The sequence below is a fragment of the Musa acuminata genome, chromosome BXJ1-4 (genome assembly GCF_036884655.1).
Source record: "Musa acuminata AAA Group cultivar baxijiao chromosome BXJ1-4, Cavendish_Baxijiao_AAA, whole genome shotgun sequence".
NCBI lineage: Eukaryota > Viridiplantae > Streptophyta > Magnoliopsida > Zingiberales > Musaceae > Musa > Musa acuminata.
Window position 1 is genome coordinate 5,373,340 of NC_088330.1, and position 19,771 is coordinate 5,393,110.

Genomic DNA, 19,771 nt, shown 5'->3' on the forward strand with positions numbered 1-19,771 from the left:
TCTTGTAATAAACATGGCTAAAACTTGAGATGGATTTTCTTCAGTTAACTTTTGCAATTATAAGTCTCTGTTGGATGGTTAGTGCATTGTTGCACAAGTAATAGAAATTTCTTTCAATTAGAAAAAAGACTTTTGCAGTTATAAACATCTGTCAAGTTTTATAGTAAACTTTTATAAGATGAAACATTTAACAAGATTTGTAATTTCGATCCGTACTAGTATAGGTCGATAATGGTAAGATTCGATCATTACCGTCCAGTACAGATCTCGTATCGCACAATCAGGTTATGGTACCACCTAGTAGAGGGCAATCCACTCGCTCGTATCAGGTATGGATCCATACGTCAAACCTTATATCTATGCATATTTCAAATAGATTAGGTGAAATAAGATGAACTACGGTTATTAGTTCTAGTCTCATTAATAATTAGTTCTCCGTGTAAAACACATCAAAGCTTCTTCACCAACCGAGGCAGGCATTGGTTATACAAATTTATCGATGGATCACAAGGAGACATCCTAGTTAAAGGTTATTATAAAATCATTTCTTCCCTTTCCTCGAAGAGAGGTTCTCCCTAAATTTTGAACCCAATCGTTGTCATGAATGTTTGATGTAATTCATGCAAATGTATTGGATATATATACATACATGTCTAATGCATCAATCAGCTCGCGTAAGATGGTAAAAGAAGGGAAAAAAAAGGCCCTGCAGCCATAGGAGGAGAAGCCTTATATGTAGGCCATTGGAATCTCTCACCACCAGCAAATCGTGTTCCTCTCTATCCATTGAAAAAGAGAGAGGTCATGTGGGTCTTGTGAAAAGAATAAGATGGCCATGTCCTATCTCTCGACTCATCAAGAGACGGCTGCATAAACCTTCTAACTTGTGTATTGTCATTGGTGGCAAATAACTCAGATCCCAATTCGAGAACTGATTGTTCTGATTCTGTTGGTATCACGACAGTTTCGATTCTACCTATTTTTCTTTTTTTTATATTTTTTTTCAAGATACTGCTTAAATTAAACTATTGAAAGGGACAAATTCGTCGAACATTTTGATTTTCTTATTTTCCTATCGGATCCAGAATTAAACCGAAACCATCAGTTTTGGTTCCAGATTCAACTGACCGGAACTATCGGTTTCGATTCTAGATTCTAAGATTTTTCTTATTTTCCTATCGGATTCGGAGTTAAACCGAAACCATCAGTTTTGGTTCCAGATTCCACTAACCAGAACCACCGGTTTCGATTCTAGATTCTAAGATTTTCTTATTTTCCTATCGGAGTTAAACCGAAACCATCAGTTTTGGTTACAGATTCCACTAACCGGAACTTTCGATTCTAGATTCTAAGATTTTCTTATTTTCCTATCGGAGTTAAACCGAAACCATCAGTTTTGGTTCCAGATTCCACTAACCGGAACTACCGGTTTCGATTCTAGATTCTAAGATTTTCTTATTTTCCTATTGGAGTTAAACCGAAACCATCAGTTTTGGTTACAGATTCCACTAACCGGAACTTTCGATTCTAGATTCTAAGATTTTCTTATTTTCCTATCGGAGTTAAACCGAAACCGTCAGTTTTGGTTACAGATTCCACTAACCGGAACTACCGGTTTCGATTCTAGATTATAAGATTTTCTTATTTTCCTATCGGATTCGGAGTTAAACCGAAACCATCAGTTTTGGTTCCAGATTCCACTAACCGGAACCACCGGTTTCGATTCTAGATTCTAAGTTTTTCTTATTTTCCTATTGGAGTTAAACTGAAACCATCAGTTTTGGTTACAGATTCCACTAACCGGAACTTTCGATTCTAGATTCTAAGATTTTCTTATTTTCCTATCGGAGTTAAACCGAAGCCATCAGTTTTGGTTCCAGATTCCACTAACCGGAACTACCGGTTTCGATTCTAGATTCTAAGATTTTCTTCTTTTCCTATCGGATACGGAGTTAAACCAAAACCATCAGTTTTGGTTCCAGATTCCACTAACCGGAACTACCGGTTTCGATTCTAGATTCTAAGAATCAAAACTGAACCGTCAAAATATGCTTCCAATTTGATTCGGAATCGTCAAACTGTTGACCCTATACACAAAACATTTATGTGGAAGGAGGGTGTATGCCCAGTCATATGCTTAAATTTAAGAAACAAAATTATTCAGCAGCCAAATGCCTTTCTTTCTCTCCATAAATGATATAGCTTACTAGCTCTTATTTTCCTATAATCATACTCACTTAGACCCATTCCTTTTCTGCAGCTACAATATATGACAACAGCATTTTTCATCTGTTTTCTGCTTTGACAGCAACCACATTGTTGCTGCTTGGGATTAGAATGAACAACAACATGAGAAACCTTCAGACTTGGTATTTTAGGAGAAAAACCTAACACAGTGTCAGATTTTTTCATGCTTCTTGCCCTGAACTAAAAGGTGGTAAGAAAATCCATTTGCTAAAACATTGTATGCAATACCAAGAAGTAAGGAACTACACATTTTTATGATAGGATATCGAGGGCCAATATCACTAACTTGCCATCCCTAGTGGAGCCAAAATTTACCACATCTTTTGTAGCAATCTAGATCACTAATCTTAGCTGCTACAAAATCTGAAGAAGTCATCCATGGTAAGAGAACTCTTTGAAAGCTTGAAATATCTTTATACTATAAAACTGCACAAAAAGGAATCAAGAATCACAGATTTGTGGCCAGAGGCTAAGCGATTACTTGAAATATAAACGAAAGAAGTTGATCTACTCGTTATCAACAAAAAAAGATCCAAAAGAAGTATGACAATTCTGAAAACAGAAGGGGCATACTACTAGCTGAAAATCTGATGTACTGAATCAAAAGATCTCATTGCTGATGTACTAGCTGAAAATCTGATCGAGCAAAGAAACAAAATATTGAATGGCAAACCTGAAAAAAATCTGGAGAACAGAAGTTGCAGAAAAGTTGATACATGAGGCCTTCGCTACGAAGATTCCATTGAATGCTCAACTAAGAAAAGCACAATCCTAGGTCCAGGTAAAAAAGTTTCTTTCAAGAAATTTTATTTTGACAGTGAAGGCGATGAACAGGTTGCAAGGCGACTAAACCCTCATTGACCAAGCAATTTGGAGAATGGATTCTTGCAGGTAATTCTCCATCTAATGATGGAAATTTAATGAAGGATGGAAATAAGAAATTAAATAAGATTGTGGCTATCACATGACTGTTTATCACCGAAAAAGCAAAAAAGGAGAAGAAAACACATGGAGAGACAAAATTATTTGTTGATTATACATATGCAAATTTTAGTATATTGGGAGATTTATATGCATAAATCAGTGATTTAAAAAACGCTAGACACCAAAAGGTGCCAAGGTCCAAAAACGCCCAAGGTGCTAGGCACTCGCCCGAGCGAAACGAGACGCTAAAATATAAAAATATATAATATAATTAATAAATATAATTATTTAAAATTTTAAATAAAAATATATTATTAAATTAAAAAAATCTAAGATACAAAATCACAATGTCACATTAACAAAAAGTTTTAAAATCAAAATAATATATTATTAATCTATTAACAGTATTGAAAATTAATCATTTTAAATAAACTTAATATTAACAGTATAAGCCTGCTGACTGAGAAAAGAGGAAGCGGCGGCGGCGACAGCGGTGAGCGGCGGGAGGCGCGAGCGGCGACAGAGGCAGCGTTTGCGAGCAGCGACAGCGGCGAGCAGCGGGAGCAGGAGCAGGAGCAGGAGCAGGAGCGGCGACAGAGGCAGCGTTTGTGAGCAGCGACGGCGGCGAGCAACGGCAGCGAGAGCAGGAGCAGCGAGTAGCGGGAGGCGCGAGCGGCGACAGAGGCAGCATTTGCGACCAGCGACAGCGGCGAGCAACGAGATCGGGAGCGGCAACGGCAATGGCGAGGGTTAGGGTTGGGTTCTCACTTATATCGATTTTAGTTGGTTCGATTGAACCAACTAACTATCAGAGACCGAACCAGGACCGAACCAAACCTAAAATCTTGGTTCGGTCGCCTTGGTTAACCCAGGCGCTCGCCTGAAGCGCCCAACGCCTGGGCTCGGGCGAGCACCCAGGCGACGCCTGTTTGAAGCGCGCCACCTGGGAGATTAGCGAGGCGCTCGGGCCTCGCCTCGCCTCGCCTCGCCCGAGCGCCTAGGCGAACGCCCGAGTGCCTTTTTAAATCACTGGCATAAATCAAGAGAGTTGAAATGATCATATTGATATGAACCATTTTCCTTATGTCGTGAAGACAATTATGTGTGATCAAGCTGTCAGAGAGCACATTTGATTGGTTAACCTATCAATCACTTGATGTCCTTAAAGTCAAATATATTTCTCATACTAAAGCATTTTGTTAATGGGCCTAGATGTAAGGTTATTCATATTTTTGTTAAAAGTAAAAGTTTATCGACAGAGACAAATTAATATCAAAATTCCTATATGAGAAATTATTCATTCTGCTCTTGCTACTCATCATTTTCATGTCAAAACATAGATGCACTATAATCAATAAAAGAAAGACTCACCAAAAGTCAGATTTCACCTCCTAGTGAACAGATTTGTTTTCTATTATTTGTTCTGTGATTATTTTGCAAAACACTGGGAAATATCTGCAGCTGAACATTATGCACCTGCAACTGCAGACATGTAACAAAGATTCTAGATACTAAAATATTATTTCTTTTGGACCCCCAAAGCATAAAATACTCTAATGAACTCTTATAAGTCTCGAGAATCTAGGAAGTTAGCTTCAGACAAAGAAAGTTTAACATTTATTGGAAGAAAGAAAGACCTTAAATCTGGAAATGACTATATTGTCCATTAAAAAAATCCACTCAAATGTAGCCGTTTTGCCATATTTTGTCTAACTCATACATACCACACAGTATACCTGAACTTTTAAGAGATTAAAGATACAATACAAGAACTAGAAGCAGTACGGCAATAAAATGTACAGGCATAAAAAAAGACTGACCTTGACAACAAGGGAAACGGTGTTCAAATCATATGTAAAGGCAAAACCTTATAACAGCAAGTAGACAAACAACAATCACAAAAGGAAATCTTGGATAACTGGAGATTGTGGAACAATGTCCAAAGGAGCATCTCCTCTCTGTCTATGCTTATGCCTTCTGTGATGGTGGCTACTCTTTGCTGAGTGCCTATGACTCTTCTCTTCATTATCCCTGTTCTGCCCAGAGCTTTCAATCCTTTCCTTGTGGTGATGTCTGCTCTTCCTAGAACTTGATTTTCCATGTTCTCTATCACCAAAACTGTTACTTTCTTTTTGCTGAGAAATTAATTCACTATTCTCAGATCCATCATTCTCTCTTCTTTGAGAAGTTCTGTCCGATGATGTTTTATGTGTCGATGATGGTTTCTTTTCATTTCTTAAAAGAACATCCCTGATTGCGCCAGATAACATATCATCCTTAGATTCCTTAGCTGTACTCAAATTAGAACTCGAAACACCATCTCCTTCATCCAACCTTATCACCACAGGTCGTGGTTTCGTGGGCTTTGCCTTTTCTGGAATAAGTGATTGTGCAGGGAGCTTCACAATGTCTTCAGTGTCTTCCCCATGACTGACAGGCAACAGTGGTTCATTAGCACATGGATAATCATTTGATTCAGACTTATCTTTGTCCATGGGAAGATAGTACAACCCATGTCGCTTACGATGTTCAGCAAGCAAAGAATTTGGCTCAATAGCTGTTGCAGAATCCTGGTTAGTCTCTGTAGAATGATGATTGCGTAAGGAAAATGAAACTGATGCACATGGATTGATATCATCATCACCTAAAATGTCCAAAAGTTCAGAAAGGTTTTCATTCAGAATCAGACCCTCAGGCACTGAAACTCTCTTCTGAGCATTTGTAGAGACAGGACCTAACTCTTCAGAAAATGCTGATTCCATGAGTTCCACCATTTTAGTGATCTTGTTATCCCTTGTTAATTCATGTCCCTCCTCGATATTCCAAAATTGAGTTCCCTGTATGATGAGAATTAGACCAAGAACATTCCTAGCTCGCTCCTGAACCTCCACTTCACCACAATCTGACAGCGGGCCCACCACTGTTTCAATCAGATTTAGCAGGCAAGAAATAGATTCATGCTTGAAAGTTTCCTGCTTTTCAATTGAATCAAAGAGGATGGCCTTATCAGCTGTAGCAACACCATCTCCAATCTCAAAAGCATTATTTTGATCACTAGAGCTTTTAGCAGCAACAAGATCAGATCCTTCTTGCTTCCCTCCTCTTTGATTTAAGGAATTGCCAATTGCCAGTGACTCGCCAGCTTGTATTTGCTCGATAAAAGAAATAAAAGAGTAGGCAAGAATCTTAAACACAGCTTGAACATAAACAGCTCTTACAAATGGCGGCAGGAGATTAGTCCTTGGCTGCAGCAGTGCCTCTACTAGCTCCAACGGGTTCCTCGAGAACTCAACATACTCGCCTGAAACCCAAGCAGCAGCGGACAGCACCTTACAGAGAAAAGGATTCCCAAGCAAAGCAGGATCGATCAAAAGGTTCCGAGCCACACGGATGAGCTCCGGCCTCGCATCCCTCACCCTCAATCCAACGTCCACTAGCTGCCTCTCGATCTCATCCCCTTTGGCAAAATGTGGATTCCTCACCATCTCACCGAGGAGAGATACATACCAATCAAAATCCACAATCAGCTCGTACACATTCCTCCCACAGGTTGCAAGCACCTCATCAAGAATCTCATTTGCAAACTCTGGGTCGGACTTGATGGCATATTTGATTAGCATGTTGCAGATATCGACCACGTTGCCGTCGCACAGCATCCCCATTATGAGGCGCAGTGCTTCACGCCGTATGTTAGTATCGGTATCGTTCAGCGATTGGATCACGACCTCCCTGCTGTCCTCCACTGCCCACGAGTGCGCCGGTCCAAGCATGTTTAGAGCTTGAAGGCCAAGGTACCGCAGGTTGGGATCATCGTCGGAGGCCAAGAATTCCTTGATCTTATCCACAGCCAGCCGGACTGCGTCATCGTGATCCAAGAGACTGGAGAAGACGGTGCGGATGCACTCAAAGACAAGAGATTTGGCAGTGAAGCGGCGGAGGAGCTGGCAGACGGGGTCGACAATGCGGGCGGCGACGCGGGGCTCCAAGGGGGCGAGACGGGCGAAGATCTTGAGAACCTTGATGGTGACCCAGTTGTTGCGGGAGTCGACAAGGAGGCGGTAGAACTCAGGGGCGAGGGGGAGGTACGGAGAGGGGTCGGGAGCCGCAAGGGCGAGCTCGCAGAAGGCGCCGATGGCAGCGGAAACGGCACGGGGATCCGATGACAGAGAGAGGCATTCGACGAGGGGCTTGAAGAGGACCGGGGCGGTGTCTGGGCAGACCGCAAGTGCACGTAGGGCGGTGGCGACGGCCTTGGGCCGGAGGGGGTTGGAGGACTGGTTGGAGAGGATGGGAAGGAGGTCGGGGGCGAGGTGGCAGGCGAGGTCGGGGGACGAGGCCAGGGCGAGGAGGTGGAGGGCGGGGGCGGCGAGGGCGGGGGAATTGGAGGGTGAGGGGGCGAGGTGCTTGCGGAGCTGGTGGGTGGCGAGGGGGAGGAGGTCAGTGGAGGAGGGGTGGAAGGAGAGGGAGGCCGCGAGGTAGGCGGCGCGGGGCTGGGGGAGGGAGGTGGAGGGGAGGAGCTCTAGGGCGTGGAAGGCGGCCCAGGACATGTCGAAGTGGTGGAGGGAGGCCAGGTAGGTCAGCTTCTGGAGGGCCACCACCTTGGTGTCCAGGTCCGGCGACCGGATCTCGCGGCGAATCTCATCCAAGGCGCGGGCGATCGCCGCCGCCTCCAAGGCGGCGGAAGAAGAGGAGCGGAGGACTCGTATGACGTCGTCGAGGGATCGCTGGAACAGCGTATCGATCAAAGAAGGAGAGGATGACGACGCAGACGCGGCCGCCATGGAGGGAAGGAGGAGGCGGGAGGAAGCCCAAAAAGGGTTTGGGATCGTCGCGTCACTGTGGCGTTACGTTGCCTTTGCCGATCGGTACATCTGATACTTGTTCAGAGATTATGCTGATGATAAGAAGAAATACAAGATGAATAATGTCGGATGGTGTCAATCCATTGTAATCCTTTTCTTGGTAAATTTGAATGACAGATAATTAGAAATTTAATTTAATTTTTGATAGGACAATCCTCAGCTCCTCTCGTGTCACTGAGTAGGGGTCACACCGTCCAAAAGATAATGTCTAAAACCAAATGCATACGGATTAGGAGTAGGGGTGAAGCCATACCTCGACATTAATAATTGGCAACATAATTCATCTTCACGAATCATTTTTTCCCGACCGACAAGAAGGGATTACTCTATGTCTAACACAACGGTTCACTGTAGACACTAGAGGATATATGTCAATAAATCACCCTCATTAATACCTTCATCATATGAGGCCTAGGTGAATGCACATCTAGATCGCTTAGTATCTAAGTATAAAACTCAAGCATCCAACCAAGTCAAGGCAAGCAAGCAAAGGAGACTCTTTCCTCTCCTGTGGTTTTCTGGCTTAAGCATCGAAAGCATCGAGCCTAAGATACACCAAGTGAATGTTTATTATGCAGAATCATCAATGTAGCCCGAAGACGCAATAAGGCTATCAAGCAAAGGGGGTTGCCCAACTCCACTAAAAAATTGAGCGAATCGTCTCTCCCTATAGTTTCCTTTGTCACGCTTACTCTTCTCTCCCTACAGTTTCCTTTGTCACGCTTACTCTTCACATCAACCATAAGTCACCCAGAAGGGACCTAGAGAACCAATCGGAGCAACCCACTAATTGATAATCTCTTATTTTTATTATAAAATTTATTATTATTATTATTCTCAAATATTATAATCGAATTATCATGCGTGAATAATTGAAGAGTAACCTTGTAACAAATTGAATCGAAGAAGCTAACTTCAGAATGAACTCCATCGAGATCACTATCGGCTCGGCGTTATGTTTGAAAGTGACAACGACAATTGTCACGGTAATGACTAGGTGATGTCAGGGGATTTTGTTATGCCTCATACACCATGCACACTAAATAATAACAGATATTACGTTCATCTTCTGTGGGCTAACTATCATTTCATAATGAAATTAACAATCATTCTCTAGTTACATTATTAGCCATCTATTAAATCAAGAAGTTGTAACGTTCATTATAGTACAAACATAATATTTCCAAAAGTTTCACTTCATTGTGAACATAGCAGGAATCACTCTGGTAAATAGTCTTGCAATGCAACGCCAAGCATATTTTAGAAACATCGGTTCATTGACCTCGTCGATTTAGCATGCGATGATGCTGGCAAAAAAGCACCAGATATGGTTTCCAGGTCTGAAGCTTTAGAAGCTAATAAGGAATAGCAATGCAGTTCACCATAGGCGATTCTCGATTACAGCTAGAGTGACATCCTTCAGAGTTTCCTGCAGGTGAAAGTACACGATTCAACTTAAATTGCTAAGCAAATAAGATGACGGCATTAACTACTGTCATTGCTAAGCTAATCTGATGGCCATTAGTGAAGTCCATCTGCCAGAAAAAGAAGTAATCATTTTTGCTTTGGGTGCAACTAAGATTGTGTTTGAAAATGAATGTCTGAATACATATGAAGTTGTGAAATGCTTTCAATGCTTGATGAATAATAGATGAAAACTATATCTTAAATATACATTAATGTGAGTTTTATTTGATAAAATTATATTTCATAAGTTTATTAAATATTATGTAATAAATTTACCCTTCTAATATTTTGAATATCTATTCAAAAATAAAATTTATATTTTTATTTAAATAAATAAATAAATGTATGCAATCTTACAAAAAATTTCATATAACATAGATATAAAATAAATATAATTATATCAATAAATAGAAATAATTTTAAAAATAAATAAATAAAATTTCACCTTATAAAAGACATAAATCATATTAGTTTCTCATCAAATCATGTTGATAATTTTGTGATTTTGGATAACTCTATATGGTATTTTAGGAATCTAAAAAATTATATTAACATCCTGCAAATGCTAAAATGCTAATGTTATCTTAAGGTAGCATCTTTGAACATTTGCAATGCAGTATCTAGACCAAATACAATTTGAGAAAAACTTATCAAACACCAAATCACATTTAAAATATACATTAGACCTTCAATGCATATTTTAAATGTGTTCCCAAATGCACATCAAGTCTTGATGGCCATCAACAAAAGAATGTGATATTTCAGGATGAGCACAAAATGGAATACAGAAAACTAAAAGGGAAAAACAGATTGTTGCGCATCATACCGGAGAATGATCCTTCAGCCCAAGAGAAAGCACCAAATGCATAGAAGAGCCAGAGCAACTGCAGAAGTAAATTTGAATTATAATGGTACTCATCTAATGAGTGACATGAGGCATTACATTGCTAATATCAGTTTCATAAGTGCACAGAAACGTTGTAAAGATCTTACTAGTAACTAGCAAATGCAATATTAACATCCAAATCTTGTGCCAAATTTTCAACCAAAACAAATTTGGGCAAGAAACTGACTTAATTCGTCGGCATGAAAACAATTACAAAACGAACTCATGCAAGGAAAGAGCAATCTCTTTTGACTCTTATATTTTTCGATAAAGAGCATAGAAGACAGTTTCAGATATGAAGTAGTATTAATCTAAAGGAGAAAATGTAGGCTAACAAGCCAATGCTACCCAACCCTTAGTGCAAGCAAACAATACTACACATGTATATAAAATTGTAAACACTGTTATGTAACATATGGAACTCCTCCATTTGCAAAATCATCTAATCACAGATCTCTTCCATTCAGCACAATATCATCACAACTAATAAAGCATTTTCAATGAAAATTCAATTTCTATATTGTTGTGGAAAGAAGATTATAATTTTACAAGCATCTATTGACATAAATCAAAACAAAAAAAAGAATTCTGAAGAAAAAGTGATTTCTACATTGTTGTGGAGATAAGATAATAATTTTACAAGAATCTATTAACACTTAGTCGCAAACATAAAAAAAACATGCAAAAGCAGGTAACTTTACAACCAATGATTTAGCACTTAGTGATGGATTCTAGTAGTCCAAATAAGGGCAGTAAAACGAGAGGGATGAGATGAAATCCTAAGAATGTCATAGCAAAGAAGCATATTATGATCATCATATTTAATATATCAATATCTACTTCCAAAAGACCGTTCAAGAGTGAGCTTTGGTACCACATAAGGTTTCTCCTTTCTGACATGGTACCAAAGGTATGACTCAAGTTCTGGAACCACAGCGTTTTCATCAAGGCTAAGTCTGCCTATATTCAAGCCGTGACCATCCTAAATCTACATCACTAGAAGCCTCTAGCCTACCCTTTTTTTCCTCTTTGTCCCAATGGCTATTTGGAGTTAAATTAAATAGGGCCTTTATTGTAAAATCATGAGCAGTTCAGCTCCAAAGGTCAACACATGAACCATGGTCTAATAGTATAAAAAAACTTTGATTAGGATGGCGTGATTCATGTTATCTTCAATCCAACAATTTAGCTCCACAACCATGCTAGAAGTCTATAACAGTATTTAATAGGTGGATGCTATCTCAACTCCCGAACTATTAATAGAATGCTGGGATTAAAAATCCATTCTAAATTGTGATATACAGATAATGCATCTGCTTCTTTATGGAAGGTCAAGTTTTGCTATCATAAATGGAAACAAACTGTAGCCGCAAAAAAGTGAAATGAAAAATAATGTTGATTATGGGCATACCTATTACATAGTCTCCATCTAGGAAATAATGGATATATAAAATTTAACACGCAGAGATAAAAACTGACCTTATATGTTCAATCAACTGGCGACCACATGCAATAAGCCATGGCTGTGTATGAAATGAAGGCCCATTATCATCAAACCCAACAAGACAATAGTAACATTGACTAATCCTGAAACATCTACACTTACCTCATCTCTTTTACCAAATATAATGGAGACACTGTAAGTTGGATCGGTCAATACACTTTCCTCCTTCCTGTCTCCATGATGAAAATTTACCATCAGTCAGTAAGTAAGAATTATGACTTTCTGGAATGCAAGTTAGCTAGCACAATTAAAGAGACTTTGATGTTAGCTAGCATCACCAAGAGATGCAAGTATTCTTCTAAACCAGGTGATTACATCAAAACTGTTTCAATGTTAATGCAAATGGATGCTAGTCTTGATCATTACTGATTAGCGTGATATATTTTCTATGCACTGTCTCATTCAACTGAATACCTGAAATATTTATTTAGCTCATGGAATCCTATTATGAACCGCTAACCATTTATCAGCAAATTGTCAGTCATAACACCTTCAAGTTGAACAACAAAGTAATCAAGCACAATCATATTAACATTCATAGAACACTCTCTCTCCATAGTTAAGGACATTAACACCAAAGGAAAACAATTCAAATTCATCCATTGTCCGCTCTTCACTTATATGCCAAATTATAAGGTTATCTCACTATAATTTCAATCAGGGTATGAATCTGAACGTGTAAGGCATCGAACCTGGTGACAGGTCCAGAATAATGAGAAGAGATATGGATACCAAAGGTTGTCATTAGTACTAAAAACTATTAATATACAATAAGGAAAAAAATGCTGACCTGGCATGCAGTATTGTCCCCATGCATCCAATCTGGGTCACTATGACCTATGGCAGTTTTTTAGCACCAAACCTTCCTTCAAATAAGATATGCATAAAAGTAATCATACTAACCAGAAATTTATCATCATACTTGCAGATTATAATTTCAGTTTTATTCCCCTACAGTGCAAATAAAGCATCATTTAGGCCACAAAATTTAAGATAAATGTTGAATGTATGTCAATAAATTTTAAGCATGTATTCATAATTTTGGATCATATAAAGCCATGCAACCAATATATATAAAGGATACAGACAAAGTAGGAGGACAATATGTTCACACTAAAAGCCACCAAAAGGTCAAATTTAATTAAACAAGGGAAATGAAACAAAAGTATTGGATGCTAGTTTGTGATGAATAATAAATATAACTGAACAAGAAAACACTCAAGATTTACAATATCGGTCCATTGCAGATATGGATCGGTAGAAGAAACAGAATGATACTGGTAGAGGTACCAACACTTGTTACAAGTCGATATTGTTTAGACTAGAGAAAACAAGAGAAAAGTGAGAGGGAAGAGGAGGATGAAGAGGAGGCAAAGGATAGACCATATTTATAACAACGAAAACAACAACAAAGCCATGATATCCCAACTATTTGGGGTTGACTACATATTTTTTTTGCTGCCATTGGGCTCTATATAAAGCCAAGGATAGACCAAATTTATGAATATGAAACAAAGTCATGAGAATAGACCATATTAAGCATGGCAGTAGCCAATCAAAACAAAAAAGAAGTGTAGAATCATGCTTTCATAGCATAAAAAGATAAATAGAGAGAGATAAAAAAAACACAGTTCCTGATACACTGAGCACATAGAAGAGTCAATGTAAGCAACATAATGCACCAAAGAATCATTAAAAGAAATAACATGACACATGCCACTCCAAGTTCATGAAATGGCTCCTAAGAAGCTAGATAAATCCAAAAGAATTTTATTTTTCTCCCCTAATCCTTTCAATTTTTCATATAAGTTCCTCAGTTCTTATTTAAATGAAAGTCACCTAAATCCACTTAACCTGTGCAAACAAGTCTCTTCTATTAAATCCGGGAAAATATTTTTAAAAAAATGTGTTAGATCACTCACATCACCATCTTCTAGGATATTTTTATCAATAAAACAAAATATTCTTGGACTGTTTTGCCAATAAATATGAGTCTTATATATCTCAACATGCCAAACCCTAAAACATGCTCATCATTTTGGACTTGGCTTGTCAAGTCATAAGCTGACTTGAGTTTGACCTAGAGGTAAAAGGATCTCTTCATAGGTTAGGTTGAGTTAAACTGATAATAGTTAGAAACTTAGAAGAAAATACACAAAAGTACTAACATTGGAGAGAACAACAAAAGATAATTAGAGGGACTTTCATACAAATAACAAGAAATGGAGAGCATACAAAATTTGGAAGATATGAGGTGAAGATGATGAATTTCTTGATAACAGGATAAATGATTCCTACTAAAATGACAGACTACATATGTATTCTAGAGAATAAAAGCATTAATTAAAAAAAATTGAAACTGCACCAACTACAACAACAACAAAACTACAAGTTTCAACTATTTAGGATCAACTACTTGGATCCTTTTCACCATTGAGTATAAAAAATCATATATTTAGTTAAGTTTAAAATATTTAAATATTTATTTATAATTTTTATTAAGATCTTTTTAAATCTTCCTCTGTCTTTCCTCGTACCAGGTACGTACCGGTCCGACAGGCCAGCGGTACGCGGACCGCCCCGTACCGTACCGAGCACTGTAGCAGTGTACAGTAACACTGTAGCAGTGTACAGTGCTCGGTACACGTGAGTGTACCGCTCGGTACACCTGGGTGTACCGAACGGTATACCGTACCGTACCGGTACCGAGCCCAGGTCGAAACGCCGGTACGGTACGGTACGACGAACCTTGCGTACCATTAATATTAATCAATTCATCTTTTTTAACTATCACATTCATAGGTCTCCTATGCACATATCCATGCGATCTTAAACAATTCTCTCATTTTATCCGCTATCGAAGTGATACCTAAATTTTTTTTTCTACCATTTCTAGTAAATCCACACATAAACTTTTTATATATGTTGTTTTTTAACTGCCTAACAATCAGCAACTAATATTCAAAATATTATGTGAGCTCATAATGATTCTACCTGACTGTAAAATTAGAAATTTATTAGTTTCTACAACTAGTCATCAAGCATATAAGGGCAAGAAATTTAACATAATTAGAAGTCACATATCACTGCCGTTACAATCATAGCATATCACCAATTTTAAAATTCAACAAACCTTGATATCCAAAGAAACTGCATTGTGAGCGACGGGGAAGCGAAAAGACTGACCTGAATCCATTGTTCTCTCTGTTTAACAGTGAGCCTACGTAAAAAGGAATTAGTTTTGCAGGCCTACGGTAGTTTCACTTAGGAATAAGAGAGAGAATTGAAATGTAAATGTATTTAGACATATCAATAAAAAGCATTCTACATCCAACTCTAAAATGCCATGAAACTAAGAATACTTGGATGAAAAGAATTTCCAACTTAAGAATCATTACTGGCATAGAAAGATAATATTTTTCTCTTTTCTGTTACAATAGAAGACCTAATAATCGTTCTAATAAATATTCGTTCTTAGTAACAAGAAAGAACCAGCGAAATCATGCAAAAAGGCGAAAGAATCATTTGACACCAATAATCAAACAGATAGGAGGGTTTGATAACACAAAGAAGACCTGATTATTCCTTCAAAGTCTTAATCGCCGACGGAGGGACGTATCAGCGGGGAGGAGAAAACGATTGCTTCCAAGGTAAGCCAAGTTAGGGGTTGAGAACATGGTTCAAGAATTTGGTGGAAGTTAGTCCTAACCCCTAGCTTTAAGGGGTATGATTGTGAAAACCTCTGGCTTCCAAATCCCAATTCTTGACCAGGGACTCATCCATCCCCTACGGCATAAACAAAAGAAGAAATAGGACTACCACAGAAGAGAAGCAGGCTACCTCAGGCTGCAGAACTCGAACCTGGCAGCGGCCGGCGGCGATGTCGTCCTCGGGCGTCTCAGCCTCGTGATGTGGAGTAATAAGCAACAGCGGCTTCCAACGAGGAGGATTCGCTAGTGGCGTCAAGAAGGATGAATTCCAAAGGATGCACGGCGGCCGGCAGCAACGGGTAAAATGGAGGGCGGAAGGGCTCCGTTTTGGGCCGTTCTGGCTCAGGAGCTCACTCAGACCAGCCCAATCCCGACCCAATTTGTTAACCAAACTAATGGGCCTGGGCATATCATGGCCCAATAAAAGTTATATATATATATATATATATATATATATATATATATATATATATATATATATATATATATATAAACATATCATGGCCCAATAGGAGTCCAACTACAATCCAGTTTCCAACATTTTATATATATATATATATATATATATATATATATATATATTAGTGGGACGTTTATAGGCCTAGTGATATTGTGGGGTAGAGACAGCCATATCCAGGATACATGTAGAGCATTGAACAATGCAGGGACCCTACCTAGCACCTACAAGTGTCTCCAAGCTCATGAGCATGGAGACCACCACAGAGTTGATTCTAGTTGGTGTCACGGTGAGACTGTCAAAGAGTCATGAAAGTTTCCCTAGATCTAGTGGTCCTTACAAACGATATGTTGGAATATTTGGTGGTCACTACATGTCTCAACGTGTCTGCAACTTGGAACTGTGATAATACCATCGATCAAGAGTTGAATCGGGTTTCTAAAATAATATAATTCATTTTTTATTTCAGAACAAAAATAATAATAATAACCGGATAAGAGACGAATACAACGTCAATCACGCCAACATCTCCATCCAACTTTCACTTCAACGGCTCTGCGCGTAAAGGTGGCGGCACAAATAAGCTCTGCTGTCTTCTCCTCCCATCTTTTGTCCTTTCAATCAAACCTTGTGAGTCAACAACGCATACATTGTGTCGTATTTGTACAAAACCACTCATTCCTGCAACTTTTGACCTGGGAAAAGGTCCTCAGAGATGAACGGGGAAGCAATTAGTATGTTAGGAAACTGCAGAGGTGTGAAGAGGAGAAACCTCATAGGCAGCCTCAGGAAGACCTTAACTACTGTGGATGACAATTCTGAGAGAAAGATCTTTGTTACGACACTGGAGGTTGTAAGCCAATTCTTGAATTTGCAGAGTTGAAGGAAGAGTTGATTCTTGCACTAATGTTGTACTCTCTCTCTCTCTCTCTCTCTCTCTATATATATATATATATATATATATATATATATCTCTTTCTCACACACACAGTCATCATGGGTTTTCTAACGAGGCTATCAGGTCAAGTCTTCACCTGGAGTGGGTGTAACGTAGGTTGGTCAACCGCATGCAGTGCACACTGAAGTCACTCGCTCTTCACTTTGTGAAATGACTGTTTGGGTGTAGGAGAGGCGTTTCGCCCGTGTTAATGCGTGGATGCCGGCGACCAATGGCGACGTCCCGAATTAGTCCGGTCCCGGAGATATATGATTACCCAGGAGGTCTCCGAGAGGAGAGAAATAGCAGAAAGAGATCCGATTGGTGTCGACCCGAGATGTTTCCTGTTCACTTCGAGCAGGATCAGCATTGCCTTGAGGTGCTCTTATGCTCTACCAAAGTTCCTGCACAAGCATTAAGCATCGAGAGATGTTCCCGACCCAATCCTCTGATGATAAAATTAGTAGAGTGATGATTACAATAATAACCTTGCTCTTCTAGGCTATAAGACTTGCTTCTATTCCTAATTGGTGGATGGAGGATGACCAATTGCTTGTTCCCTCGGAACATATCTTCCTGATAGCTATATTATGGAAGGACAATTGGGAGCGCATCGTTTGTCAGGACAAGATTATATCTAAATGAGTAAAGATAGAGTTCGGTGTCAAGTACTTGAAGAGGAGAGTTGAGTCATACCGTTTAGGATTAATGCTCCCTATGATCAGGTGTGTGAGCCTTTTTGAAATCATGATCGAGAGCGACAGATCTCTGGCGACCGATGACTTGATTAAGGGGGAAAATAAAAGAACGGGTCTGACTACCAATGTATCGAGAATTAACTCATATGATCTTTTCAGGAATCACACTCTCGTCGATCGTCACGAGAGATGACGTGAGCTCTCACGTGCGTGTCAAACCCTTGGGTGGTTGCCTATGATTAGGGAAGTCAATAATTCAATGCTTATGCCATTGCTTTCCGTGTCAGCCGTGAACCATGCAGCTACAATAGCATTGCTAACATCCTATGGTTTCACCAAGTCTTAATTAACACCCTATTTATTCTAATCGCTAATAGAGCTTGTCCATCATCCATACTTTTAGGCTTGCATTGTCTCAGTCATCTAAGTAGAGGAGCATCAAACGAGATCTAGAAAATGAGGACACCAATAATCCACCTTCTCCTACATAGCTAAGCTACACACATGCGACAAAGATAAGGACCAGAAAATGAGGACCCATGAGATGTGTGTTAAGTACTACACCATTGTAGCTTGTGTTCTTGATTCTTCCTATACCCTAACATTTCCCCAACCTTCTCAGAAGAGGTGCTTATTTCCATCACCAGAGTTTAACCAGAGAAGACACCCTCTCAGCTCCATTGTAGCAGTAGTTGTAAGCCCAGTCGTACAAGCACTAGACAAAGAGGACCGTTCTAAGAAGTTATCACTACAGCAGAAGTATCAGTCTTACTGTAATCAAAAGATCCTAAGCCAGCTGCATGTGTTTCACAGATATATAGTACTGTACAGGGATGATCTGGTAATATCGTATGAAGGTAACATGATGAAGAAGGAAGAGAGGACAAGCGCAATCTGAGCCTACACAACTTTTTCGTGGGTTGTGTTCTCCTGTAGTAGTAGCAGTAGAACCTGCACAAACAATCAAGCTACTGTGGAATATAGTATTGGCAGTTCATTCCAGCCATCCCATCTCATCTCCGTCTCAGAACGCGCAGGTGTGGCTGTGACTTCCCTTTCCCCCACACGGTCTGATGAAGTCTATCTCTCTACGTAAACCACCTCAGATCCTCGTATATAAATACAAACACTGATACCCAGAATGAACTCAGATGCACCATCTTTCTCTCTCTCTCTCTTTCTCTCTCTGAGTGTGCCTAGAGGTGATATAGAACATAGGGGCTGTGAAGGACACACACAATTAAGGATAGGTTATGGAGATGGCCGGCGTCGAGTGTCAGACAAAGGCCACCAGCAGTCCAGGCCTTAAGCTCTTCGGATTCCAGGTCTCCGACAGCGACAACGCCACGAACGGCTCGGGGGATGTGGCGGCAGCAGACAGCTCCTCCTCTGCTTCCGGCAGCGTCGCAGGCGGTGGAGACGTGAGGAAGTACGAGTGCCAGTACTGCTGCCGCGAGTTCGCCAACTCCCAGGCTTTGGGCGGCCACCAGAACGCCCACAAGAAGGAGCGGCAGCAGATGAAGCGCGCCCAGGTGCACCATCACCACCCACACATGGCGTCACCACACCGCTCGCCCGCTGGTAGCTTCTACCACCAACCCATCGCCTCCGCCTTCTCCCTGCCGCCGCCGCACCTCCTCTCGCCTGTTCATCGACCTCCTTCCCCTGCTACGACGGCGACGATGACGACGGTTGTGGGCCTCCAGGCGACTGCCGCCGGAAGTTGGGTCTACTATGCTCGCGCCGCTCCGCCCCTTCCTCTGTCGCGCGCTTGCGTCGTCCCGCGGTCGGTACCAACCTACTACTCCTACGCCGAAGACAGTGGCAGCGAGCTGTTCTACGACGATGGCCGACCGACCAGTGGACCCGCTCTCCCGGGTGCGGCTCCAGCGGACGGTGGGGCGGAGGACTCATACGGGTTGGACCTCCACCTCAGCCTCGCTCCCGCTCGTTCATGAATCGGTCTCGACACGGCGATGCTCCCGTGCTTTCTTTTGTGTCGTACGACCGAGTTCTCGATATCTGATGAATTCTATTGGACTTTTAGTTCCCTAAATTTCTGATTTCCCAATTTTCCAT

At 40.4% G+C, this 19,771-nt stretch overlaps 3 protein-coding genes across 5 annotated transcripts; 1 reads left to right on the forward strand and 2 right to left on the reverse strand.

Moving 5' to 3' along the window:
• Positions 1-4,846: 4,846 nt before the first annotated feature.
• Positions 4,847-8,058, reverse strand: LOC135643351 (AP-3 complex subunit delta-like). Its single transcript, XM_065160188.1, has one exon. It carries the CDS (start codon positions 7,950-7,952, stop codon positions 5,067-5,069), a length of 2,886 nt encoding a protein of 961 aa, XP_065016260.1. The 5' UTR covers positions 7,953-8,058; the 3' UTR covers positions 4,847-5,066.
• Positions 8,059-9,089: 1,031 nt separating this feature from the next.
• LOC135582235 (uncharacterized) lies at positions 9,090-15,900 on the reverse strand. 3 transcript variants are annotated; one of them, XM_065160202.1, is made up of 8 exons: positions 15,466-15,900; positions 15,024-15,110; positions 12,794-12,841; positions 12,681-12,727; positions 11,993-12,059; positions 11,866-11,909; positions 10,327-10,384; positions 9,090-9,462 (listed from the first exon to the last, which is right to left on the reverse strand). In XM_065160202.1, the coding sequence occupies exons 2-8, from the start codon at positions 15,084-15,086 to the stop codon at positions 9,412-9,414; spliced, it is 378 nt and encodes a 125-aa protein (XP_065016274.1). In that variant the 5' UTR covers positions 15,087-15,110; positions 15,466-15,900; the 3' UTR covers positions 9,090-9,411. The 3 variants fall into 3 exon arrangements, with proteins under 3 accessions (XP_065016274.1, XP_065016271.1, XP_065016280.1); XM_065160199.1 differs by having other exon boundaries at positions 15,731-15,899; XM_065160208.1 differs by having other exon boundaries at positions 15,752-15,896.
• Positions 15,901-18,759: 2,859 nt separating this feature from the next.
• Positions 18,760-19,770, forward strand: LOC135643367 (zinc finger protein GIS3-like). The gene has a single exon (XM_065160218.1). It carries the CDS (start codon positions 18,946-18,948, stop codon positions 19,648-19,650), a length of 705 nt encoding a protein of 234 aa, XP_065016290.1. The 5' UTR covers positions 18,760-18,945; the 3' UTR covers positions 19,651-19,770.
• Position 19,771: the final 1 nt, after the last annotated feature.